This window comes from Podarcis bocagei (genome assembly GCF_964188305.1).
Source record: "Podarcis bocagei genome assembly, chromosome: 16".
In the NCBI taxonomy this organism is placed as follows: domain Eukaryota; kingdom Metazoa; phylum Chordata; class Lepidosauria; order Squamata; family Lacertidae; genus Podarcis; species Podarcis bocagei.
The window spans coordinates 28,886,773-28,914,156 of NC_138142.1; the positions used below are offsets into that span (position 1 = coordinate 28,886,773).

General features: G+C 49.4%; 1 protein-coding gene across 32 annotated transcripts in view; it reads right to left on the reverse strand.

Moving 5' to 3' along the window:
- NRXN2 (neurexin 2) overlaps positions 1–27,384 on the reverse strand; it is a 355,283-nt gene that overhangs the window by 188,281 nt on the left and 139,618 nt on the right. For 18 of the 32 annotated variants that reach the window (XM_081174008.1, XM_081174004.1, XM_081173998.1 and 15 more), the window contains 2 exons: positions 11,967–12,268; positions 8,503–8,547 (listed from right to left, as the gene is read on the reverse strand). In XM_081174008.1, coding sequence (XP_081030134.1) covers positions 8,503–8,547; positions 11,967–12,268 — 347 coding nt within the window. Of the gene's footprint in view, positions 1–8,502; positions 8,548–11,966; positions 12,269–18,489; positions 18,586–25,171; positions 26,239–26,312; positions 27,248–27,384 lie in introns of those variants that run through there. The other 14 variants (XM_081174000.1, XM_081174003.1, XM_081173999.1 and 11 more) reach the window with 5 other exon arrangements.

The following is a 27,384-nucleotide window of genomic DNA, read 5'->3' on the forward strand; positions in this document are numbered from 1 at the left end:
GCATGCAGGGGGCAATGGGCTTCCCTTCATCCTTTTATGATTCCACTTGAACCATCAAGCCTTGTGTAGTAGAAAGGGCAAGAGTGAGAGGAGGCTGAGCTGGAGAGGCCGCAGAGATGTCTCTTGGCAAGCTCAGGAGCATGTGTGTGCATGTGGTAGAGAGTTGCATTTGGGGAGGGGTGGGTGAGCATGAGCATCAAGGGCGGCCAGTCTGGAGACCCCCTTCCCGCAAAGGACATTTCTCCTTCCCAGTGAGACAAGTGAGGAAGAGAGAGGGGAGAGGGTGGAGCAGGGAGGGGAGAGGGGAGGAGGAGCTCATTAGTAATTAGTCAGTACAACAACATGCAAACGAGGTTAGAATGTGGACGGGGTGGGGGTGGGGGAGAAGGGAGCGACTGGGTGGCGGCTGGATCAGATGCAAACTCCCCCCTTTTTTGAAACAGGCAATGCCCATAGCCCTGTCAAACTCCCACAAACTCTGTAAGTAAGACCTCCACCCAGCGCTGGCCTCCCCTCAAAACAAGCCAAAGATGCCAGTGCTGTAGCTCCTCCAAGCTCTCTACCTTCCTTCATTGCACACTAAAAACACAGGAAGGCTAAAGAATTGGGGCCTGACGGGCGCCTGTGCACAATTACGAGAGAGGCAGGCATGAGAGCTGGAGGCCTCCTTTGTGCATGACACGTTCTCTACACAGATGCAGGACTGAGAATCACCACCCCACCATCATGTGTGAAAGACCACACACATACATGTTCGTTTTGCCATGTGTTATGTGCTTCAGGAAGCCGGCTCCCCCTGTGTGGACACTGCAACCCATCTTGGGACACAGGCGGCAGGCACTGGACAAGAAGGGCCAATCAGTTTCGGCCTTTCCAAGCGTCCCCAAAGTCAGCCTCACTGAGCAGGATCTTCCTAGGCAAGTCAAGGGTCAGGCATAGGGCCCAGCAGTACCCTTGAGGCCCTGGAGGGATAGGATCTGCCCCAGCGAACAGCCTCTGGGTTGGTTGGGCCTAGGATAAGTACCAGAAGGAAGGTTGGGCTCCGGAGGAGCTGAGCTTTGGAGGGTGCCTCCTTCTGGGAAGCAGGCGATGTTTCTGTCTGAGCAGGATCATGTCTTGAGGGAGCCGAGTCTCCAAGTGGGAGGATTTTGGGGTGTGCAGAGTGCTCTTGTACACCCCAGAGACAAACTACAACCCTACCCCAGGGTCTTTGGCTGTCTATGATGCCTCGAACCTTTTCTGTTTTCAGAAAAGTAAACCTGGTCACTGCAATCTGTGCCCTCTTCTGCCTTCCTAGCCCACAAACGCCTACAAAGCTGGGCATAGAGGACCCACGAGCCCTGCTTCCCACACATGGGGCCTAACCCACTCTCATCTGAAGTTCCTCTCATTTCATACTCCTTCGCCTTCCTGAGCAAGTGCCACCCCCAGAAAGAGAGATGATTTGATGCAAAGTTCTAACTTGCCTGTTTTGTGAGCCCCAGTTAAGAGCCTGTTACCTGCACCTCACCCACCCCTTTTAGCAGAGCAACCCTGGAGAGAACGAGGGAAGCCTAACCAGGGTGGGATGGGGTGGGGTGGGGGAGGCAGCAAAGGTGGGGGGGGGAGAGGGGAGAATGTTCGAGTAAAAAAATTTGGGGCAGTCTCCTCGGACAAACTTAAAAGTTCAGACACAAAAATGGCAGTTAGTAGGAACAATCAACACAGTCTTTAATTAGTACACTATTAGTACAACAGGAGTTAATTATCAGCTAGCATTAATCATGACTCTCAATTAATTAATTAATTAATCATCAGAAAGAGAGAGAAAGAGAAGAGAAGAGAGAGATTGGCTGAGAAGAGACTCAGATGGAGACAGAAGCCGTGCAAAGCAGGGATCAGGCCCCAAAGCGGCCTCCATGCGTGTTAGATGGGGTGGGTGGGCAGGTGGGAGAGCGGCGGCGGATGATGGAGACAGAGAGAGGAGAAGCAGGCAAAAGCCGGCATGCAAGAGAGAGAAGAGAAAGAATGGAGAAGGCCAGGTAGAGGAATCAGAGCGACAGAGAGAGCAGGATGAGGCCTGCTTGGCCATTTCTAACAAGAGCACCTGGCACGGCCCCCAGCACGCACTGAAAGCACACTTAAGGAGAGTCAGACATGGGCGCCCACCCTGAATGGATGCCAGGCCCAGCAATTAGAGGAGGTTTTCCGGGGAGAAGGCTTTCGCCATTTCATACCCAGGTGCAAGCACCTCAAAAAGAGGGCCTTCCACCCATCTGTCCTCCACACTATTATAGGCCCACATGCACAAAGCTCTCCCAAGGCCCTGCCCTGTGTGGCTTCCCAAGGCAGGGAGGCTTCAGAAAGGCAGCAGGCTGACCCCAGGAATGGATGATCCAGCCACACAGAGAAACAAGTGGCATGATGCTTACCCCCCCCCCCACCCTCACAGGACCAATCTCTGTCCCAGATGACTCACATGTTCCAGATAACTGAATCTTCCACATACAAACACACACACACACACACACACAATCCTGCCATACTCACAACTGTGCCCAGGGTAGATGCTAAGTGGAAGAGAATTCTCAATGGGCAGTGTGTGACTTCCTGCCTTCTTCACAGAGAAGATTTTTGATTTGATTGGTTTGGCTCTTTATTAATTGTTCCATTTCTATGCCACCTTCCTGCCAAGGCAGTTCACAATTTAAAATAGTAGAATAAACAAAAAAATACAAAAATATTCACAGGAGCTTCCTGACCTCCTCAGATTCTTCTTGTTGGCTCCCGCCTTCCTTCAGGACACAAAAGGCCACTTTAAAGTAGTCCCAGGAAATGGGGGCCTGCCCCCCAGTTCTATCTCTGCTTACTGCTGCCCATGAGGGCAAGAGACTTTTCTCCTATGCATTCCTACTCTCACAGGGTGCATCAATGGATTGCATTCAAAATGGGACTTTACACACACAGGCCTTTGTCTCTTTATCACTCAGACCCTCCTGCAGCCCCACACTGGCCTTTGCTGAAACAAGGGGTGGGGGGCCAGTACAATGAAAGAGCACCTGCCTTACATGCAGAAGTTGCCAGGTCCAATCCCAGCTAGCTTCTCCACTTTAAAAAGAACCAGGGCATACCTACTGCTGCTTGAGAGCCACTGAAACTGCCAGGCAAAAATTAGAATCATGTTCAGAGCTGAAGGCAGGCAACTCCTCTACATCAGCCTTGGGGCAGGGTCCTGGGAATGTCAGTGGGGAGCTTCTCACCAGCAGAGTCCTTGGAAAGAGAGTGATGGTGGGGGGAAATTATAGGGGTCTCTAAGCAGAAACTGGCCAGGGGATGCTCCAGCTCTGGGCTCCCCACATCAAGCAGGGAGTGCTGGACTTGATGGCTTTCAATTCTATGATATGTTACCAATGTTTGGAACTGGGAGTTGAGAACATGAGACCATAAGAAGGATCCTGAAGCAGAAGGATCAGGCCAAAGGGAGCTTCTCTAGTCCACCATCCTTTTCCCCACAGCGGCTAAGCAGATGCCCTCATGGGGAGGCGCCCACAGTGACAACATGAGCACCGCAGGCTTCTCATGCTCTTCCTTCCCCAGCAAGAGGAAGTTAGGGAGGTGCTACCTCTCCTACTGGAGGTGATATACAGCCATCATGACTACTAGGCAACGTGGTTAGTCGATTCTTAGATGGAGACCCTAGAGGAGGCTAGTGATGGGGACAGTTGGGACTAGTGTGTAAAAAATCTTGTGCAAGGTGAATCAGCTGAAACTGGGAATATGCAAAGCAAGGGACTGCTGAAAGAATGCACAGAGTCACCCACACAGAGGAAACACATCTCTGCGCAGAGACAACTCCTCCAGTTTCTCATGCCCACCTGGTCTGACTCCGCAAGCTCGCTTCTGGAAGAAATCCATGCGGATTTATAAAGCCAGAGGCAACCTTTCTTTCCACCAAAGTCCCATGGACAGAAAGAGGACAGACCAGGGATTCTCCCAGACTCTGAGGCAACCATGTTCTATTTCCCACGTGGCAACTGTGCCTGCCTCATGTGAGACAGGATGGGAGAACTGTGTTTGTGTGTGTGTTCCCAGCACCAGCTTTGGCGGCACAGATCAGTCATGGGAAGGGCACATCAGAGAAACAGCAGGCAGAGCAACCGCCTCTCGGGTCTTCAGGCACCACTTCTCATTTTTTCAGTTTGGCACCAAAGAACCAAACCAGCAGGTGAGTGAAAACCTCTTGTCTTGCCACTCATCTAATTTGTGCCTCCCAGCAAACCAAGATGTTCACTGCAGGAAGGTAAGGGATGTTGTCAGCCAGGAGGGGTACCAGAGCTCCATCATGGCAGCCTCAGGATTTAGGTCCCAGATGTAGCCCTGAGCATGCAATGGCACCTAAAGTAGTTCCCACGCTTCCCAGTGTCTCTAGATGCACCAGGATGACAGGAACCATGGGAGCTACATTTCTCATATGCCACAAATTCTCTCTAACCCAGAGCCAGGCTAGCTGATTAGGGCCTGATTAGCACTTGAACTAATACATGACCCAGATTGTTGTGCCAAGTGCCTAGCGGGCATTTTGGCATAATCTCCCCCTCTCCTAAAGCTGAAATTTGTACTGCGAGGAAAGCCTCCATAGGCACCAGTCAACATGTTCCTCCTGACACAAACAGCAACTTCATGGTACTGATGGTGGCAGTGTTGATTTTTCATTGGTCCAAAGCAGGAGGGAAACTTCCCCCATCCCAACACTGCCACCAGCCAGCTGCTATTTGCATTTTTAAAACATGCATGTTAATTGCATTGAGGCAACAAACATCATGAGTTCAGCCTTCACACCCTGCAGGAGTATGCAACTTCCAAGTATTGCTGGATTCCAATTCCCATCAGCCTCGGACAGCATGGCCTGGGATGATGGGAGTTGTAGTCCAGGAACATGTGGAGGGCCACAAGATCCATCCACGCCTGCACTAAGGCTTATTCCCCTCAGCCCCACTGAGCCTCCCTGAACAAAATATTCAGCCTACACACTATCATTCTCTCCCATCAGCAGGACCCAAAGAAGAGCCTGCAATTCTCACATATGACACACACATGTCCTTACTACAAACACAGACAATTTTCAGATGGCTTTAACCAGCTTCACTTCAAACATCCTTAGACGCTGCATTTCTGTAGGAGTGCTTGGACAGATGGACTAAGGGATCGAAGATCCCTTCACAGACCCACAACTTCTTTTAGCCATCAATGAGCTGGACTACTCCAAAAAATGTGACAGTGTAGTGTTTTTGTATTGTATTGTATTGTTCTTTTTTTTGTAGTGTTGTGTTTAAATTGTTGGAAAAGTAATAAATATTATTTTCATAAACAAAAAATGTGGCAGTGGTATACAACTTGTAGTGCTTGGGTACACGCACACAAAAACACAGAGAGAAACATCCTCAGGGCCACGTTCACAGGAGTTGCGCTCCTAAGACCCTCTGATGTGTGAAATACCAAATGCACATGAGAGCACAATAACAAGTGCCTGGCTGGTCCAGCATTTGGTGTGTGCATCTTCCCTGCTGAACAGGCCTGAAGTTATATCCAACTGTAAATTATACAGAGATCAGATTCACTGGAATTAATGGATCTCAGTCACTGGCCAATGTTTTCAGTGGGTCTACTCTGGGTAGAACGATCACTGGATACAACCCTTCTTCAGAAGTACCTTTTACACACTGGAAGACACAGGCACAGCTCTGCAGAGTGGGATATTGGTGGACTACAATTCCCATCAGCCTCTGCAGCCAGCATGGCCAATGCTCAGGAATGATGGGAAATGTAGTCTAGCAACATCTGGAGGGGCTTCGTGCTCAGGATTCCGCACAGGATAAATTGTGCGGCCTTTTCTCCATCTCCAACTTCAAAATGCTTTTGTGCCAGGAAAAATATTTTTTCAAAGGGGGGGGGGCGGGAATGTGTGAGGTGAGAGAACTTCCACATTTAAAGACAGTCTACACCTCAGTGCCAGTAGCTGGGAAGCAACAGCAGGAGCGGGTTATGAACTTCAAGCCCTGCTTGTGGACACCCCCAGAGGCACCTAGTTGCCACTGAAGCAGGATGCTGGACTAGTAAGGCCTTTGGTCTGATCCAGCAGCAGAATAAGTTGCTCTGATGTTCTTAAGCCTGCATCCAGGATTCAAGACAAACTGGGTGGGGCAGGGGGACAGTTAATGCCTAAACTGTGGGGCTGATGCACACAAGACTCACACACCCTAAACGCTAAGCAGGAAGAGACTGTCTCAGATGCCTGCCTGCTCATAGTCCCTCTCACCATGCACACACATGTCCACACCTATGCGCCTGGATTCAGCACAGCTTCTCCCCCAGCAACCCCATTGTAACTTTACAGTGCTCCTGTTTGAAATGGCCAAGTTGTGAAGTTGGCACGCCATGCAGGGCAGAAAGAGGGGTGGGACTGGTAGAGTGTGGGAGAAGGGCAGGAGGAGGTGGAGGAGGAGGAGGAGGAAGGGTAAAGGAAAGGGGTGGGTGGACAGTGTGCGACACAGAGTGTTAGTTTCAGCCCCAGAGAAATGCTCTGAAAATAAAAACTGGACACAGAAGCTACATGCCCAAAGCAATCCTAGCATGCCATGCAGTATGGAGGGCCGGCAGCAGGACCCCAGGGGAGGGGAACAAGATCCAGGGCAGCCAGTGTGGTCAAGCACTACCTTGACAGGCCCAAGCCCATCACAGGGCAGACCCTTTCAAGCCACCCAAAGGGAGGGCACTCAAAGGGGGAAGCAATTGTAGTCCAATTACCCACGGGCAGGGTTCTCCTAACTCAGGAGCGGAACTTCAGCCCTCCAACCTCTGCCCCCTGTCCCCGTGCCACGCCACAGCACAAGGGAAACTCCTTTTGTATTTCCCTATAAGCTCACCTTCCTGTTCCTCCACCCCATATCAAAGTGTCCCTCCCCTCCAATACTCCCACCTCCACCCTGCTGGCTGCCCGTTGCTGTCCTTCCCTGGGGGGCAGCTGGGGTCACAGCGCAGGTGTAACAGCGCACAGAAGTTGCTTCATGGGATGGTGTTTTCCATGGATTTTTTTTTGGGGGGGGTGGGGATAGGGAGGGGAAGGGTAAAAAGTAAAGTCATAAAATAAAATGTTTTTAAAGTGCTCACAATTTTTTTGTTCATTTGTTTTGAGTTGGTAATGGCGGAGGAGGGGGGTGTTAAGAGAGCAAGTTTCCTGCACATCTGCAAATTTGAGGGGTGGGAGGAATGCTCAAAGTACTTACACAGGCGGAAGGATGGAGAGAAACATCTAGCCCTCCATGAAGACGCCAATCTGGGGGGTGGACCTGGTGGCCTCCACTTGCTGTTTTGTTGGGCTGCAACTCACAGCAGCCCCGGGAGATGGCATGGAAGTTGGAGCCTAGTAACATTTGGATCCCACCCCCTGCAGGTTGGGGAAGAGTGCTGCTCGAGGCCTGTACTTATACCCCAGATGGCAAGCAGACATCACTGACATTGACTGGGGATGTTTTCCCTGCCTTCTCGGAGGCTCTGAGGTTTTTCCCCCAGTGGGTAAGTGGAACTTTTCTTCTCTTGCTAGCCAGTGGCTTTGTGCAACCCCCACCCCACTCTAGACTTCTTCGTTTATGCCTATCTTGCACTACCCTGTCTGGCAGTGGTGGCAACAGGCAAGCAGGAACAGTTTGTACATCAGTGAGTGGCAAAGGGCTCTCTGGCTAGCAGAGCAGGTGGAGGGGAGGAGCAGAGAAAGAGCATCTTCTTATCCTGCTCCTTCGTGCCCAGAACAGAGAGCAAGCAGGCCAAGAAATGCCTGACACCCTCCCCTGCCAGTCCCCAGCAGGCTAGTTAACAGAAAGGGAGGCGAGTAACTTTTACAGGCATATTGGCAAGGCAGGTTGATTGACTGTGCTCTGAGACAGGGCAGGACTTCTCTCAAACAAGGCTTTCTGACAATTCAGTTTGGATATGTTAAGACTGTTGAACAAGAACCAATGAAACCCAAGTTCAAATCCCTTAAAAAATAAAAATCTTGCCATGAAGCAAGATTATCTATCAGCCTAACCTACTTCACAGGCATCTTGTGAGGATAAAATGTGGGTTGGAGGGCCATGTACAGTGCCTTAACCTGCTTGGAGGAAAGGCAGCATGTATTAGAAAATGGGATAAATAAATAATTTTGATTGCAGGCAATTTGAAGCTTATTTTGGCCACCTAGCATTATGTGCCAACCTTTGGGCCTGAAGCGACTTCCAGACTCCAAGTCAGACAGTGGCTCTTTGGCTGCTTGTTAAATTCATACCAATGCAAGTCACCTTCTTTGGGGGACATAATTACTAAAATTAAACTCTCTCTGTGTGTGCATGTTCTATGGTGTTTTATTTTTTTTTCCAAATCAACAATAATTTTCAAAACCCAATTAATGAATTAAAAAAATAAGGAAGGGAGGGAGAGAGGTAAAACCCACGGCAAACCAAATGATTAGACAATTAGACTGATATCTACCAGGTAATGCAGTTTGTTTACCATAGCGTGTCCAATTCCTGCGTGCTGTATGCATTAAAAAAAACAACAACGAAAAAACGAAAAACCAAAACAACGAGAGGGGGAGGGGGATAAACAGGGAAAAAAATGACCAACCATGAAACTTCAAGGGAGATTTTTTTTTAATAAAAAAAGAGAAATAAATCCCCCCCAGTTCCTGTGACCAACAAAATAAAAGACACTAAACCACACAACCCTTCCCCGCCACTCGAGAGCACCAGCCTCACCACCCCACACTCACCCCCAAACCCCCAGAACTTCCTAGGCCTTGGTTAGTAAGGAAAGAACAGAACAAAATGAAAGACTGGAAAAGGAAAAGAAACAACCGACATTCCGTGGATGGCACAAAGGTTAGTTCTGGTTTCTCCGGCTGAGAAGTTGAATCTCCCCCCACCCCGCTCTGTCCCGCCACCCCAGAAGCGTGTTAGTAACACACAACAACGAAAGTTGCCAAGGCAATCTCTAACAAGGTGGTTTGGGGGGTGGGAGGGTGAGGGGGAGGGTGAGTGGAAGGATGGAGGAACACAGCACGGCCCATGTTAGCAGTATTAGTAGTTCCTAGGCGGCCAGTTTGGAGAGGGGAGAAGGGGCAGGAGGGGAAGAAGAGGGCGGTGGGCCCAGCTGGGCGTGACCCACTCATGATGGCCTGTGTGTCTGTGGTGTGGTGGTGATGGGGGCGTCTGGGGGGGCCTAAGGGTCCAAGTGCTTCGTAGGAAAGAGAGCAGCCAGAGATGCCATGGGGTGACAGAATGCCCTTCCCCAGGCATAAACCAAGGCTGAGTCGATGCTTTCTTTGCAAAAAAAAGGAGACAAGAAATCCATCAAGAGGATTAGCAGACAGATAGAGAGAAAGACAGAGAGAGCAGGAGCTGTCAAAGAATGAGGGAGGGGTCCCCGTTCTGTGAATCCAAAGACAGCAAAGGGGGCAGATTCAAAGCCCTCCCGTAGCCCCTGTGCACTGGCTTATTGCTCCAAAGCCAGGCACCCCATGGACAACCTTTGTCAGTTCTCTCCCGACCAGCTGGGAAGCTGGCATGCCCTCGCAGGCAGCCTACAGAGCAGTGGAAAGGCCCCTACTCCTATTCAGAAGCACTCTTCTTCTCCCCCCTGCTCAGACAGGACACCCCCGGCTTTCAGGTTGCTTTAACAGCGCCACCAAAGAAAAGCCCCCTCCCCTCCCACCCCATTAGGTCTCCACTGCCACCACCATCCATTCTTTCCCACATCTTGCTTTCCACAGCCTGGCTTGAGCTGGAGTTCACTCTGTTTTCCAGCACCCCCACTCTGGAACATGTGAAATGATGGAGAGTGTTTCTGAGCCCACTACAGGGTGTCCTTCACTCACCACTGAGTGGCCATAATACATGTTGAAATGAGGTGGGTGTTTTTGTGTGTGTTTGCAACTTGGACATTTGCATGAGTATTGCATTCACTGCCCCCCAGTTTCAGAAATCAAGAAGTCCGCTTGTACTCACATCCAGACACACCGTGTCCCCTTCCACCGTTTCTCCACATTCATCCAAATCCCAACATTTCTTTTTAGCTGCTAGCTTGTCCCCGCCTCTTCCCACCCTTCTCCAGGCTAAAGGGTGGAGAACAAGAGGCGGGGACAGGACCCCTTATAACTTGTTGCCCCTTAGGATTCACAGAACAAGACTCCGCTTTCTCCTTCCCGCACCAGTCTTCCAGCCCAAACAGAACCCTCCATATTCAACATACTGTCCAGTCATGGGAAACACCAAAAATCCAGCCAGCAAAGCAACACCCTGTAAATAGAACAATGCCAAGATGGGGAATGGGAACACCATCCTGTGGTCCAGACACCAAGCAGAGGAGGGGGCGGGGGGAGAAGCAGATTCATTTTTGCCCTTTCATAAATCAGCTCTGCAGTGCACCCAAAGACTAACTTGTTCTCCCCTTAAGATACCGCACAGCCACCAACTTGTTATAACAGGGCTGGGGATCTTCAGGCCCAAGGGTCAAATGTGGCCCTCCAAGCTGCGTAATCTGGCCCTCAAGATTCTCTCCAGGCCACACTCCTCATTGCCCTAGCTCACCTTCCCTGAGTGTTTTTGCCTGGTTGAAATGTTTCCTTTGATATTGCCTCTTGCTTAACTGGGTGGAGGAAAGGAGGGAATAAAGGAGGGCTCTGACTTTTTCATGGCTGGAACATGGCCTAATGTACAAAGGTAAAGGTCACCATCTGTTGCTCTACCCTTTTTTGCTTCTGGGGGCCACATGCCAGTGGTGGGCATGGTGCAGCCCTCGGCCTGAAACCGGTTCCCCGTCCGTGCATTAGAGTGTTTTAAATCAAGAACATGTTGTCACATACCAGGCTATGGCTCCATGCAAAGGAACCCATTGCTGGCAGGAGAGAGCTGAATGAAGGTGTGGTTTGGATCGACTCAAGACAGCTCATAACAGAGGCACAGGGCAAGGCTTTCCTCATATCCCTTTGGGGTCAACTATGCCACAGCAGCAGGCACCACACTGCTCCAGAGGTGAAAAAGGTAGTGAGTTGGGAGTTGCCGGACTGAGTGTAGGTCGTAGCCGCAGCAATGGAGGGAAGGCACCAAATTTTCCCCTTCACCTGCCAGAAGATCCTTGCTGCAAAGGAAGGTGGCCAGAAGGGGGAACAGCTGTGCAGAGAGGGGGCAAGATGGAAGAACGAGGAGTGGTTTTGGGAAGGACAACCTCCTTAAAATGAGAGGTGTCCTTGGTACTCCAGCTCTGGTATGTGTAGAGGAACAAGAATGGCTTTTGAACCAAAACAGTGTGCTCAGCCTCATACAGAACTGGGTGAGGGGTCTATTTGGTTCATTTGGTCTTTTAGGAAGGGAGAAGCAGTTCTGGGCCCAGCTCAGCCCAGCCCCCCTGGCTCCAAGATACTCACTCAGCTTCGCTTCCTAAGCCTTGCCCCTGCAGAGCTGAAGGGCACTACCCTCTGCCATCAGCCAAGGGGCTGGTCTCCCCACCTCCCAGGAAGAACATCATGGCAAGGAGGAGGCCAAGCTAGCCCCAGAGGGCAGCCTGAGAAGCTCTGTAAACTAAGAAACAGTGCCTGAATTTGCTCCCCACCCTTCCAGACCCCTTCCATGCCATATCTTTTAAATTTAAGCCTGATGGGAGGAGTTGTCTTTATTATTATTAATCTGTGAACCACCCTTGTGAGCCCCTCCTCTGCACAATTCCCACTTCCTCCCCAAAAGACGGGATAACTCAATCTCTTGCGGAAGGAGGGTTAGACTCCAGACCCGTCCTCTTGGTGGTGTCTGGCTTATGGTGTCTTGGCTTGAACAACCCAAAGTGCTGTTCTCACCCCAGAGAGTGTGCTGCATCTTAGAGCCCAGGGCCTCTATCCCACGCACACACCTGCCCACCGCCCTCAGCATGAAGCCACGCAGGTAGCAGCAGCAGCAGCTCACCTGGCGCAGGTTCCTGGTTACGCGGATGTCGTGCCAATTGTTGTCGTTGAACTTGCCATTGACGGGCTCCACCAGTGCCTCGAACGCCCCCGAGCCCAGGTTGATGACCAGCCAGACAGCGCCGCTCTTGAGCGACAGGTTGACGTAGTCCGCCGACTTGCCAGTGTGGAGCATCAGGCCGTTGCGCTGCAGGGTGCGGAAGGAGAGGGTGATCTCGTCGGTGCTGCTCTGGATGGGGTTGTGGGACAGGTCGTAGCAGAAGAACTCGTTCCCCTTGAACGTCGCCACAAACTCTTCTTTCCCTGCAGGGGAGGAGGAGAGACCGAGAGAGAGGGTGCCAGGGGCAGAGAGTGAGTGGCACTGTGCACACGATGAATGTGAGAACAGCCTCCCGCAGCTCACCCTCAGGGCTTCCTGCTATAGCAACAGCTCCTCTCCTTGCCCATGCAGCCCTTTCAGTGCACTGCACAGAATGCAACAGTGAAACCGCTGGGCCACTGGCATTAGGAGACTGACGGACAGCGGGAGGCCTGTGCAGACGATGCTTGCAGATTAAAAACCCCGGCAGATGCTGTGGCATTTCCTGCATACTTCAAGCCTGAGAGTGATTTATTCTTAAAATTCAGTTGGAAAAGCTGATGGTTAGCAGCAAACCCAAATGCTTTAGGATCATGCAAGTTACTTCTGGTGCATTTACATCCCATCTTTCCTCCAATGAGCTGAAAGTGGCATATACATGGTTCTTTCCTGGCCCCCATTTTATTCTCAGAACAACCCTGAGAGGTAGGCTGGGCTGAGGGAATGAGTGACTGGCCCAAGGTCACCCAATGAGTTTCATGGATGAGTGAGGACTTAAGCTCTGGTCCTACTCCTATTTGCCATTACTGAAAACCGTTACACCGTGTGTGTGTGTGTGTGTGTGTGTGTGTGTGTGTGTGTGTGTGTGGTTTAAATAAAATAAAGTCGTAGGAGAGCCCCACCACCACCTTTTGTGCTGAGACCACAGCAAGGGCATTGCAATAACTTCCCTCTCCCCCCCTGCAGCACCCACAACTTCAAAAACAACACAATAATTTTCTTCTTGGTATGTTTGTCTGGACTTTCCCAAGGGCTCTCTCCCTGCTCCCGACCAAATATTTTGATTTGGGGTAGCTACTTACATACCCACCACCATTAAAGATGACACATATTTGGATACGCTAATCTATAGGCGTAGATGCAAATGTAGAAATAATTGCAGTAAATTTAAACAGAAATGCAATTTGTGTCATTGTAGTGGGGAACAAGATTTAGTGAGGGGGGCCTTTCTAGCCTCCCTCACTCTCTCTAAGGGCTCGTTATCTTTAATCTGGGTGGAGATAGTCCTTTAAAAAGGGGGTGCCTTCAAATGTTCCCACCTTAGCCACAGGGCATCCAACAGCAACCATAATAAAAATCGGGTGAGGATGACAGTAGCAGGTATATCTGAGATACCAGAGTTTTACAGAGCTCCCCGCTCCCATGCTAAAAATAAACCCTTCTTTGCATCTTTGGAGAGTCAAGCAGCCCCTGCCCCACCCTTCCTGAAACCAGCTGTGCCCACAGCTAAGCCTTGCGCTCCGGACGCCTCTTCTCTCCCCCCCCCAACACTTACTCAGTTCCAACTGGGGTGTGCGCATGAGAAAGCTGCGCTTTCACTGCCTTCCAACTGAAATTAGTAACACCCCCCACTTCATGCTTTCTCACCCCCACCCCAGATGTACAGAGTAAATGTCCCTCTTCTCCCCATGACACCTGCCAATTAACTTGCCATCCTTTGGCGCCTGGGAAACAATTTCTGCTGTCTTTCCCGCTCCCTTCAGCCCCACAATCATTGTGTCACTGAAAGTCATTTGCTCCTGAAGCCCAGGCGGGTTTATTTAAGAAGGAAGAAGGGAAAGAGAAAATGGAGGGGTGGAGGGGTGGAGAGAGAGAGAGAGAGAGAGAGAGAGAGAGAGAGAGAGAGGAGATGGGTGTGTGTGTCAGGGTTTCTCTTTTTTTATCTTATCCCTCAAATTGTTACTGCATTAAAAATGGTCCAAGCTGCGAGCCTGCAGCACTTGAGGGCTGTGGCTGAAACAAGGAAGGACAGCTGAGCCCTTGGTGGGTTGGACATGAAGAGAAAGAAAGAAAAAAAGAGAATGAGAGAACGGGTACATATATGAGTGTACAAACACCAATGTGGGGTCCAAGGCACTGCTTTGCCACCTTTACTGAGCACATGGATCTCAGCAGCAATATTTCGCAGCGGGGGATTAATACTCCAAATAAGGAAACACACCCATGTAACTAGTATCTACCATTTTGTGTTACTCTAAGAGAAGCCAGATAGCTCAGTCGGTAGAGAATGAGACTCTTAATCTCAGGATCGAGGGTTCGAGCCCCAGGTGGGGCAAAGAAGTCCTGCATTGCAGGGGGTTGGACTAGATAACCCTCAGGACCCCTTCCAACTTTACAATTCCATGATTCTATGGTGACTGAGGAGTCACAAAGCCTGGGTTGACATGCACAGCGAAGTTTCAAGCCAGTGTGGTTCACATCAGCGAGGGGGCAGGGATGTCTCCACCCAACATGCATGGCCTTTTTAGTTGCCCTGCTAGTGCAAACACACACAAACACCAAACTCCTATTCATGAAGCTGTTATCTGCACATGCACGCTCTTCTGCGCATGTGTGACAGCTGGCTCGAATGCTCACACCATACTTGAGTATGAAATGAATGCGGCTTGATTTATCTAGTCAGATGGAAGCTGGTGTGAGAAAAATGCATCAATATGTAGTATTTGTCAAGAAATGACAGGGTCAAAATGGATTGTGGCTCAGATGGTGTGAATGGTAGGTTCAAAAACTAGCAGTGGGAGGGCACAGGTGGTGATGTGAATGGATCCCGGGTAAACCTGCCTTCCAGGCTTGCTTCCAGTGTTGCGATTTTGCATGAGGGATTCAATTGCTTGCCAGCAAATTTCGGTATGTGTGATTACAGCACATCAAAAGTGCTCTGGAACAACAAATCCACTTTTTAAAAAAGGAAAAAGTGCCTTTTTACGGTAAGGGAAGTGACAGGAAAATGCTCTAGAAGCACAGGGTAACGATTGATGTTGACACTGAGTTGCATAACCTCCACACAAACAAATCAGGACAGGTGCTTGATAAGCAGGTCTCCTAGAAGCACCCCAGGTCTTCGGTTCCTCTTTTGTCTGTATGCCAGATCTAACCTGCAAAGGGACAATGTCTTCCCACTCATTGCTGAAACTCTCCCTGGGTACCTTTCACTCTTAAGTAATTGCATTTCCTTTACATTCAACTTCACAGCTCCTCATTTCATCCCCCTCCCTGTAACACACACACACACACACACACACACAAAAACCTCCAACATGTCAAAATAGCAGGAGCCTTCTGTGTCAACTTCTAAATGCCTGCTGAGAACTTTTCTATTCCACCAGGCCTATTGCAGGCAATTAAGAGTACATCCCCCACAATGGTCTACTGGCGTTAGTTTTAAATTTTTCTATTGTTGTAAATATATTTCTATGATACTGTAGTAGACAAAGACATATAGACATACATACATCCATCCATACATTGTACTACACTTCAAGGTTGTCATACACTACTCTCCCTCCCTGTAGCAAAATGTGTATAACAACCCTGCAGGCTGGTGTAACTCACTCTCTCTCAGCCACGGTCTTCCCCCAGAAGTATAATAGTGATTGGCTTTATCTGTATTATTGGCATTAGCAAAGTAATTTTTAGAACGCTTACAAAAGATCCAAGTTAGGAAGGTCATGAGCTCCAGCTTTTGCTTTTCAACTGACACATGACTCTGCAATCACAGCTACACAGAAATGGTGGACACCTGCATTTTTCCTTCTGTGGGGCAACAGCAATTAGCCATCACTTTTCCACCAGGAAAGAGCAGTAGAAAATGGCTTCTAAAGAAACCAACACTACCCAAGAGATCTCTAGATAATGGGTATTTCACTCTAGCCTTCTCATTCTCCCACTGTAGCCTTCCTCCAGCAGCCTGCTCACTCACCTGGAGGAATTCCTGCTCAGCAAGCGAGTGCTTAAATACAAAGCTGGGATGCACAGTGCCAAAATTATGTGGGAGGCCCCACTTGTCAAGAGAAGAGAAAGAGACAGAGAGATGGCCTCACAGTCAAAGCACCACCTTTTCCTTGAGTTCTGCCTTCTGGACTCAGATGGAATCTCTGCTCCATCGCTTTGCACCAGCAGAGTTTGAAGAGGTGCTGGTATGGCAGAAATCTGCCAGCTGGCATTGCACCCAGGTAGGGCCAGTGTGCTGTAATGGCCACATTGGCATGACGACACAGGCCAAATAGGGCAGAGATGGGGTGTGCAGGGGAGGAGCAGGATCTTTATTGACACTCTACACTCACTCAGGTTGGTCCTGCCCCCAGATGGCGGCACAATATTAGGTCTGGAAGAAGAAGAAGAAGAAGAAGAAGAAGAAGAAGAAGAAGAAGAAGAAGAAGAAGAAGAAGTAGTATGCAATAAGGAGCAGTGTTGGGTTAAAGATTCTAGCTGAAATCAACAAAGATTCCCAAATGACAAGCCTCTTCACCCTCTCTGCCTCCACAGTCATCCTGGGGAAGAGAATTCTGTCCAAAGCCCTGTGCGGACAAACACCCACATGTTGCCACACGTGGAAAACCCAGGGAGCCCACACTGAATTTTACTCCTGTCTGAGTGAGGTGCACAAATTCCAGGTGGCTGGGTATAAAAGAAGAAGGAGGAGGAGGAGGAGGAGGAGGAAGAGGAGATGCAAAAAAACAGAGCAAGTTGCTTTGGGGGATTTGAGGCTGGGGCAGTCCAGTAGTCTTATTTTTTGCTAATAAGAACGAGCAGGGATGCCAGACAAAAACCAGGGGCTGGGAGGGCAGGCAGCTGAGCTTAGCTTGATGCTTTTGCTATTCAGTCCCTCACAGTGCAGCCAAGCAGTCTGCAAGGTTGGAATTGGCAAGTGTTTGCTTAGCCTGACCTCTGAATAGGAAGACTTGCAGATCAGAATAAAAGAAAGAAGCTAGGAATCTCTGGATGGGGTTCCTAGCTCAGGCTAGCAGCTCAACACTTCAAAGGAACACAGCAAGCATTCTGAAAGGGTAATTTGCTCTTTGTAAGATCATTGAGCAGCAGCTTGTCATTAAGCTGCATTACAGCTGGTGGAAAAACTTTTCATAAACAAATGTTCAATGAGTTTTACAACCTGATGATCCTATGCACACTCATTCAGAAGTCAGTCCCATTGAATTCAGAAAGGTTTATTCCCATGTAAATGCATACACAGGACTGCAATATTAGAAGAGGTGATGAAGAATCAATATTCAAGTTTGTAAAATAGATGGAAGTCAGAAACCATTTTAATTAGATCACAGATTCCCACCCCATTTCACATCTTAATAGAGACCATTACTCATTGCAAAAAAATGTAAATGAAGGATCTTATACACCAAAAATCTAGTTTTTCATCATGCCTCCAAAATATTAATTAAAAAACCCCATAATATAGCTTTACCAAAATTTATGGACAGAGAGGTTCAATAGAAAACACTGAGAAGTAGACTGTAGCTTAAGAAATCTACGCTACAAAAGCAGTGCCATGGGAAGTTGCCACAGGAATTCTCAGGTGGGTGGGGGGACTCTGTAAGATCTTCTTCAATTTTGTAAGAAACATTTTTGGACAAGGAGGTAAAATAGAGGACAGGTTAGCCCCTGCCCCGCAGCAGCTTTCCCCACATTTTGAATACTGAACTAGGATAACAGAATCGTAGAATGGTAGAATTTAAAGGGATTCCAAGGTTCATCTAGTCCAATCCCCTGCAATGCAGGGAAATGTAAGAAAACTAGAAAATTGTTTTATGAGATAAGCCTTAAAAATGTTAAGGGAGGAAATGGACAACAGCCATGAGATGAATCGCCAATTAAAACTTTAAAAAAAAAACCAATGTGTTCTTTTAACTAGATAAAACCTGATTTATTGATATACAAACTTCATCTGCATCATTACTGCTGTTTTTCAGTCTGGTGAAACAGAAATCAGTTTTTAAAATTCAAATAATACTCTTGCAGCAGAATCATGGTGGTGTTGGATTTCACAGATTAGTTTCCAAATCGAATCAGGTTTATAATGCTTAGCCAAAGGGCTTGGACAGGCATTAAGCAGTACCATAAAAATCAAGTGGAACGTATTCCCTGGAATTCTTAAAACATCACCTATAGCTGACTAATAGAAAAGAAAAGTTGGCTACCAAGGTCTGCCACAGTTTGTGGGCTTCTGCACATCCACAGACCAAAGCACACGAACAAAAAGCAGCCTTGAACTTCCTGAGTTAGCACATTCTTTTCTTTTAAATGTCTTTCTTTTCTTAATACCTTTAACACGACAACATTTATCTATTACTACCCATAATCATGCTTCTACATTAGTGTTGTTGGAGCAACAGTAAAAGACAACAAAGTTTTGCAGATTGTTAACTGCTACCTGTAAAATTCTGCAGGGACTCAGGAAAACGCAGAGAAGTGGTCGCTGCAGAGGATGGTTTTATCATAACAACTTTAGTATGAAAGAAGTACTCAAGCGGAGGCCTGCCAGACCCTTTCAAGGCTGCCAGAGCACATCCGGCTTGTGCAGAGCTTTGAGAGAGGGAGAGAGAGGTATCGCTTGAGCCGCAAATAAAACCTGGGTCAGAACTGCTGCAGATTCTAGCACAGCCTTCACCAACCTGATGCTCTCCATATGTTTTGGACTACAATTCCCATCAGATGTAGCCTAAGACATCTTGAGGGCAACAGGTTGATGAAAGCTGTTCTACTAAGTATGCTAAATGCATACTCAGAAAATGAGTGCTGTTCTCAGTATTGCATGACGAACAGCAGAACAGCAGAATTTAGCAATGAACTCCGTATCACATAATTTGCCCCTTCTTGACCCTTTTAATCCCTGTAAGAAAGTGAAAATGAATTTAGCTTTATATATGATGAGTAAAGTAGAAATACAGTGGTACCTCTAGTTGCGGACACGATATGTTCCGGGGTGCCCTTCGCATCCCGAGAAGTCAACAACTAGAGCAGCGCTTCTGCGCAAGCGCAACAGAACACTTCTGCGCATGTGCAAAGCGTGCAGAACGCTTCTGCACATGCATGAAGCGGGTAGAACACTTCTGCATGTGCATGAGTGGTTTGCCACGTTCGCAAGCCGAAAAGACGCAACATGAACCTAACACAACACGAGGTATGACTGTATAGGAAGCAATCTTATACGGAGTTGGACCATTGGTCCATCTAGCTCAGCACTGTCTACACTGACTGGCAGCAGCTCCCCAGGGTTTCAAGTAGGGAACAACTCCCAGTCCTACCTGGAGATGCCAGCACGGATTGAACCTGTGACCTTCAGCATGCAAAGCAAATGCTCTACCTACTGAGCTACAGCCCTTAACCTTTGTAGAGTCTATAAATAGGGGGAGGAAGTTTTGAACTGGGCTGCACATATAACTTGGGAAACAGAAAAAAATATATGCAGGGGCTTAGCATTATGTCTGTAAGATCTACTGTATGTGTCCTGTGTTGAAGAAGCAGGGGTGGTCAAGAGAAGCTGTTGTGCTTGCATGGTCTTAAATAGCCACTCTGCCTTTGATCCTACAGACCAGGGTGCTCCTTATTCCCAGATGCAATATCTTTGGTTGTGGCTCTTTTGTGGAGAGAGGGAGGATCTTGGTATATTCCCAGAGGCACTCTCCTCTTTAAAGTAGGGCTCCGACACCCTGTTAAATGCCCCTTTGTCTCTATCCCACAACTGCCTTGAGTTCTTTGTGGTGGGGTGGCCCTTCAGAAGCCCCTTCCAATAAAAAAGGCCCCTGAACAGAGGGGTCCTGCCAGTCCCTTTGGTGCATCAGAAGAGGAAACAGCTCCCTGCCCTTCCCTTCCCTCCTCCCCAATAGAGGAGCTTCAAAACTGCTGGGTCAGGGGGGCTGTCCTGGCGTGAGATAAACTGTCCCCAGGTCCGTTCCAGCCCGGCTGGAGTTGGGGATGCTATTAATTTGCTGCTAACCCGAGGCGGCAGCCCTTACTCCGGCTGGCTCCCAACTCGCTACCGTAAGCACTTTTCTCTTCCCCAGCTCAGTGACCTTGGGTTGCCGCCATCCCTCTAAATCCCATCCGCGCCCCAAATGCTGACCTTCCTGGCTCAATTCAAAAGACACAGACACACAAACCCCAGGACAGGCTGCAGGAGGAGGAGGAGGAGGAGAAGGAGGGAAGCAACAGACAGGAGGAAAAAACAAGATGGGCTGGGGAGGAAGACAGCAGAAGCAGTGGAGCTGGGTGTGTAAAAATGAATGGCCTAATGACTGGTTTAAAGGGACAACCCGAGATCTCCCACAATGAGAGGCTGGGGGCATGCAGCTTTATTTGTTTTTGTTTCTTTGTTTACTTACTTTACTTACTTATGAAGATAGAAGTTTTTTTGTGACACAAAACAAACAAATAAGCAAGGAAAGGTATACCGTATTTTTCGTCCCATAGGACGCTCCGTCCCATAGGACGCACCTAGTTTTTTTTTGGGGGGGGGGAAATAAAGGAAATTTTTTTCCCTTTATTTCCCCCCCAAAAGCAGGTCGGGGAAACCAAACCAGGTCGAGGAACAGCGGGATGGCGGCGCTGCGCCTCCCTGCTGTCCCCCGAGCTTGTGGGGCTGGCCGATGTCTGCCCAGTGCGAGGGGCGCTCTGCTTCAGGGCGCCCCGCCCGCCGGGCGGCAGGCTGCTATCCGCAGCGTGGGGAGCCTTGCGGGGAACTCCTGCAAGGCTCCCCACGCTGCGGATGTCTGCCCGGCGCGGGGGGCGCTCTGCTTCAAGGCGCCCCTCGCGCTGGGCGGCAGGCTGCTATCCGCAGCGTGGGGAGCCTCGCGGGGAACTCCTGCAAGGCTCCCCACGCTGCGGGTGTCTGCCCGGCGCGGGGGCGCTGTGCTTCAGGGCGCCCCTCGCGCTGGGCGGCAGGCTGCTATCCGCAGCGTGGGGAGCCTTGCAGGGAACTCCTGCAAGGCTCCCCACGCTGCGGATGTCTGCCCGGCGCGGGGGGCGCTCTGCTTCAGGGCGCCCCTCGCGCTGGGCGGCAGGCTGCTATCCGCAGCGTGGGGAGCCTTGCAGGGAACTCCTGCAAGGCTCCCCACACTGCGGATGTCTGCCCGGCGTGGGGGGCGCTCTGCTTCAGGGCGCCCCTCGCGCCGGGCGGCAGGCTGCTATCCGCAGCGTGGGGAGCCTTGCCGGGAATTCCTGCAAGGCTCCCCACGCTGCGGATGTCTGCCTGGCGCGGGGGGCGCTCTGCTTCAGGGCACCTCTCGCGCTGGGCGGCAGGCTGCTATCTGCAGCGTGGGGAGCCTTGCCGGGAACTCCTGCAAGGCTCCCCACGCTGCGGATGTCTGCCTGGCGCGGGGGGCGCTCTGCTTCAGGGTGCCCCGCCCGCTGAGCGGCAGGCTGCTATCCGCAGCCTAGACATCCCTGCCGGACCTCCCGTAGGGCTGCCTAGGCTGCGGATGTGTTCCTGAAGCCTGGAGAGCGAGAGGGGTCGGTGCGCACCGACCCCTCTCGCTCTCCAAGCTTTAGCAAAAGCCTGCATTCGCCCCATAGGACGCACCCAGATTTCCCCTTCATTTTTGGAGGGGAAAAAGTGTGTCTTATAGGGCGAAAAATACGGTGTATAGTGTCTCCTCTTTCAATTCATAGAGTCTTTTTCACAGTTCGTGTACATTTGGTATGAGACACTATTGGGGGATTGCACCTCCCACACAAGCTCTGCTCCATTGCAAAGCACCTCGATTTGTGAGGCTAACCTCTCTGATTCTACACTATGCAGGATTTGTACCCTCTGAAAGTATTTGCTATGGGTGTTGTTTGTACAGGTAAGTTGGACATTAAGGAAAGAGAAGATTGCAGAAGAAATCTGGAAGGCACGGAGAAGGCCAAGGTGAGGTCTACTTGAAGTAAACACCATAGAAAAAGACAGTGCCTCTGAACATATGCAGAATACAATCTGTCTCCACAGTTCCACAATGAGGGTGATGCATGCAGGCTTTAGCCCTGGGGTCTCTTGCTATGAAATGAAACTTTGCCAAAATCTTAATTTTAGCTCAGAACCTGATGTGGCATTATTTGTATTGACTTGGGAGTCATCCCACTTGTGCCATGCCTAGAAAGCATAGGTCAGAGCAGATTTCCCCTTGCCCTGCTGCTTTCCAAGGGAAAACCTGCTCTTCAGCAAAACAAAATGGTAATCTGGGGAAAACCTGAATTGTCCGATTAAGCGCCAAAGAATGGTGTGTTTTTTAAGGAGGGAAGGAGAATTAGTGGGACAAGACAAAGTGAGGATAAGTCCTTATTGAGTAGCCTGGTTTGTAGCCTCTTACATCCCAATAATTCAGATTGGGAAGTGGGTGTGTCACAGCAGTGTGAAAGAGATCCTTCCATCTACCAAGCAGGAAAGGAGCAAGGAAGGCAGACCCTGGGCCTGTCAGTAAATTAATATTCATAGATTCCAAGATGGGTTTATTGGGGGAAGTCTGAGCAGCCTTGGAGCTACGGGGGCGATTTTAACTTTTTCTCTTCCTGTCATCATTGCTCGCACAAAAGAATTCCTCTCTGAGGTTGCTACTTGCTTTTCAAGATAAGCCTCTGCAGGTGACAGAGGGAGCTTCTTTTGAAACTCAAGTAGCAGCTTCAGAGAGGATTTGGGAGGGGCAGGGATGTTCTCCCCAGTGAGCTCCACCTGCTGCCAACATTAACATCATTTCTGCAACATACGAAGACGTACTTCTTCTCTTAGGCATTAAAGGGAATATGACAATCAAATATTTTACTTCTGTTTTTGTGTTCTATTTATTGGGGTAGGGGAGCGGTATTTGTTGCTGTTTATGTGTTCTACCTACCTGCCTGGGACATCCCTTCCAATGCCCCACAAGAGAGGGGAAGAGGACAAAGGGTTAGGGAGGAGGAGCAGGGGTCAACTTTCTGAGAGAACATAAAATGGTCCATTGCCCTTTGACACATACAGTAGTAATTAATTCTCAAGTCATTAGTTTGGAATAAGGGTAGCATTCAGGACTTACTCTGAGCCAAGGTTCATGAACTATGTGACATAATGATCATGAAGGTGCCTCTGAGCATCCTCTTCCTCACTGAATAACTACAGTTCATCCATCCACATACATTTGGGGAATTTCCACAGGTAAGATCTTAAGGGGTTGGGGGTGTTTTTAAAAGGCAGCCCTGCTGTAAAAAGGGGAAGGGAAGGATTCATAGGTGCCTGTTGATTATCTGGCTAACCTCTAAAGATGTGCTCCCTGCCTCAAACCCTGGAGAGCCATTGACAGCCAGTGAGGGCAATACTGGGCTGAATGGACCAGTGGCCTGGCTCTTGGTATACAGGACAGCTTCCTATGATCCAAGCACAGGCCAAATGTCCCTCTCTCTCTTTCTCTCTTCCTGACACGGATGCCTGGCAGCTCCAAACACGTTTCCTGCTCTGAGCTTCATGCTTTTACTGTAAGAATATGTTTTTGTCTCTGCAGAGCAATGCAAACTGTCTCTGGCCCAGGCACGAGTCTTGTACCTCAAGGCGGACGTGTGGAGCAGAACATTTTAAATGGAACAAATTTGCTGTTTCTCTCTCCCTCTCCTCAGTGCCTGCAGCAGTGAATGAGCAAAATATTCAGCCCAGCCATCAATTCCGCCCTCTTCTTCCCTGCTTTCCTCCAACCAGCCCTGCGAGCAAGAAAGCTGCTCCACCAGAGCAAGAAGCACTGTCCTCAAGTTGGCTGGGGGGGTCCCCACACCTACTGGCAGGTCTGTGCAGCAGAGCCCTGTCCAATACAGGCTCTCTGGGGCCTGAACTGACCTCCTGCAACTCCCGGCAGCCCCACCACCCACCCAGTGCACAGGCAAGCCCAGCTAGGGTGGTGGGCACTCAGGCTCTGCTGGCAGCCCCAGGCAAAGGGCTGCCTGCCTCCAGGTTCCCCCTTTGCCTCTGGGCATCGCTTCGGAGGAAAAGGCCTTCCCTTAATTATTCATTGCAACATTATGAGATCATCCTTATTCAACTATTCCAGTGCAATTTACAAAATAACAACAATAATGCAATATTATTAAGCAAGAAACACACTTAAACAAGACTACAGTAGCAGTAAGAACAGCAACAGGAAAAGTCACAAGGGCTTTTCAAAACCACCATTTAAAAATGCTGAGAGAGATTCAAAAGGCCTGTGGGAAAGCTTGATTTCTAAAGGGACAGCAGAGCAGGCATGGGGTGGGCTTTGCTTGGTGCCAAGGAAAGCATAGATAGAGGACCTCTAATCAAGTCAAGAAACTCCAAGAGGAAAAGGAGGTGCAGGGAACTTCTGCCCTCCAGGTACAACCAAATCAAGTGGATCTTGAAACCCGACCACCTAATGATGCTAGTAGCCACACACACACCACCATTAAGTTAAAACAAAAAACACACACCCTGCAGCTAAAGAAATCCATACGGTTGACATGACCCCAGAGCCTAGCAGTGACCAGGCAAGAGTCCAGAAAGCTACATGTCTGCCATTGAAGGAGCCAGACCGAGCTCCTGACTCTGAGCCAGATGCAGTTTGTTGGACAGGTGCCCACCAAGCCCTGAGGCTAGCAGGTACGCAGGCAGGATGCCAGAGTGGCAGGCTTTGGAGAACCAGAGCCGGGACCACCGTCATGGGTGCCTCCTTCCTCTGAGACTCAGAAGGGAAGAAGCCTGCCAAACTACATGGGTTGGAGCTGTCGTTTTCACTGAACTCAACAGAACCTACTTTTGGATAAAGCACGCACAACTGAAGTCAGATAGGTTGGCTTGTGCCCACACGACTGACCCCCTAACGTCAAGCAGGATGATTTAGGGTGTCATGAAAGGGCAGCAAATTGCTAATTTAATGTATATTTATTGCTGGAGGGGAAGATTGTGGGATTTTCTGCCTCAAGTACCAAAATGTCCTTGCCTGATGGCAGGGGGAAGAGACCATTTATTGTTCTTACCTCAGGCAGCAAAATATCTTGGGATGGCCCTGATTACCCGTTGGATTGTTTGACCTTAAAACAATGCCCACAGAAGACACCCCCTGGTGTGAAATGTCCCCACAATATTTCTTCCGTGTTTCTCTCACCATTTTCAATAACCCCATCAGGCCATCTGCTCCACAACTGAGATTAGCCAGAGAGCTTGATGGTATGACAAAACATCCATGAAAGTGTTGGGTGCTCACACCCCACCTTTGGGTGCATAGAGCAGTTTCTGCCTTATGCAGACCATGGGGTAGAAGTGTGTAGAATCCTCTGTGGACCCCCTCCAAAACAACTGTGACAGCCGCTCCTGAATCCATTTTGAAATTGACAGTTGCCTCACATATAGCTGCTCTCTGGGGAAGGTAAGAGTCTTTTACAAAACATGAAGTCTAAGGAAAAAAACTGGCTGAATTGGCTATCTAATGCTGTGGTCACTTTTTGCACCTTCAGGGCATGACATGCAACAGCAAAATGCCCTGGGTTTTTCTTTCTTTTTCTTGTTTTAAATAGCCCTTGCATTGGGTCCCCCCAGGTGGTCAAATTCTTCAGATGCCATAAATGTTCCCAGGTCTTCTGCAGGCAGTCTGACAGAGTAGCTGCTTCAGAAATAGCTGTCCTGACCTCTCCTTCCGTGCTGCTCTTGCAGACACAGAAGGGCTGAACTTCCCCTTTCCAAAATGGCTGCTGCAACAGCTTCTGGGGTTTTGCGCAGTAGAGGTTGCATTTTCTAAGTCCAAAGTTGTCCCTGTTCTGGGTTTTGATCAGTTCAGGTGGCTTTGTATCATCTCTGTAGCACTGCAGTTAAAGTCACCTGTTAGCGTCATTCCCCCCAAAAGCCCCTGGTCGAGAATTACAAGCACCCATCTACTCCTAAAGTAATTCTCCCGGTTTTTATCAGCAGCCTCACAGTATACAGCCTGTTCACTCAAGGCGCTAGCAGATGACTGAACAATTTCTCCAGGCTTCTGAGTACTTTGACAGAAGCAGCCCCGCTCACAAGAAACCACGTTCCTCTTGGGGATGAAACAGGCATCATCTTCGCAAGGAGAGTTTCATACTTGCCCTTCTGGTCCTCTTCAGCAAAGGCCAGGCTGGATTTACCTGCTGGGTTGTTTTCCTTCTTCCTTGTGCTGCTTTTTTTGTTTGTTGTTGTTGTTTGTGACCAGGTGAAAGCAAGCAAACTTTTCTTTTCTCTGGCACATGCTTAGACTACTGAAAATGCTTGGCAGGCTAGGAATTTACCTCCACAAGGTCTATCTGGGGATCTCTCACCCAATTCCACAGCTGTGCAGGAATTCAAAGGATGAAGCACAAGTGGCATTCCTGGCAAGTGGGCTGAGAATGGGCATTTAGTGGCCACACTATGGGAAACAGACCACACACAGCCTCATAACGGCCTCTGCTGAGGGGTTAGGAACAGGAGAAAGTCCAAGTGGTGAAAAAAAGGCAGATCTGCTATGAGGAGAGAAAGGGAGCAACCAAACTGGGAGCAGACTGACAAGGGGGAATGTATGGCCGCCAAATTCTTAAAAAGCAGCTGTTTTCCTGCAAGGTCAACAAGCACAGGAGAGGAAATGGTGTCCTCGCCAAAGGCCCACCAGGCATGCTTTCCCCCTCACTCGCACCACAGCACCGCCAACAAAATGGGGAGAGAAGCAGGCCATCTTGACTAGCAGCCCATTTAACTAAGCCAGCAGAAAGGCAAGCAACCAAACCACTTGAGGAAGGATTAACTGGTTTACAGAGATGGACCCGGGGCAACAAAGAGGGCCGAACCATTAGGCCTAAGGTCCAAGATGTGTGCAGAGTGGGAGGGCAGGACTGCTACAAAATGGCACTCCTGACCAGCCAGTCTGTTGGCAGGACGTGCCAACGCTGTCTCACTCTCACTGAGGAAAAGCAGAGGGGGAAATAACGCTGGCCAAAGAACCATGGGGGGGGGGCGTTAATCTTCCCCTCCAGTGCCCAATACATACATACACACACACAGAGGAAAGAGAGAAGGCACTGAGGAGGAAAAACTGAAGGAGAAACCACAAAGAAGAAAGAGCGGGAAAGCACAGAAGACACTCAAAAACTTCCCAGTACCTGGGAAGAAACGAATTAACCAGGAAGGAGAAGGAAGCAAACACCCCAAAGGCCACACCCTCAAGCCTGGGGCAAAATATGGAAACAAAAAGCAGTGCTCGCTTCGGCAGCACATATACTAAAATTGGAAACAAAAAGCAGCCAGGGAGAGAAGACTCAGGGGAATGTCTTCAGGACTGATCCAGCAAACAGTGCAGAGTTGATATTTCCCTACTAGACTTCCCCA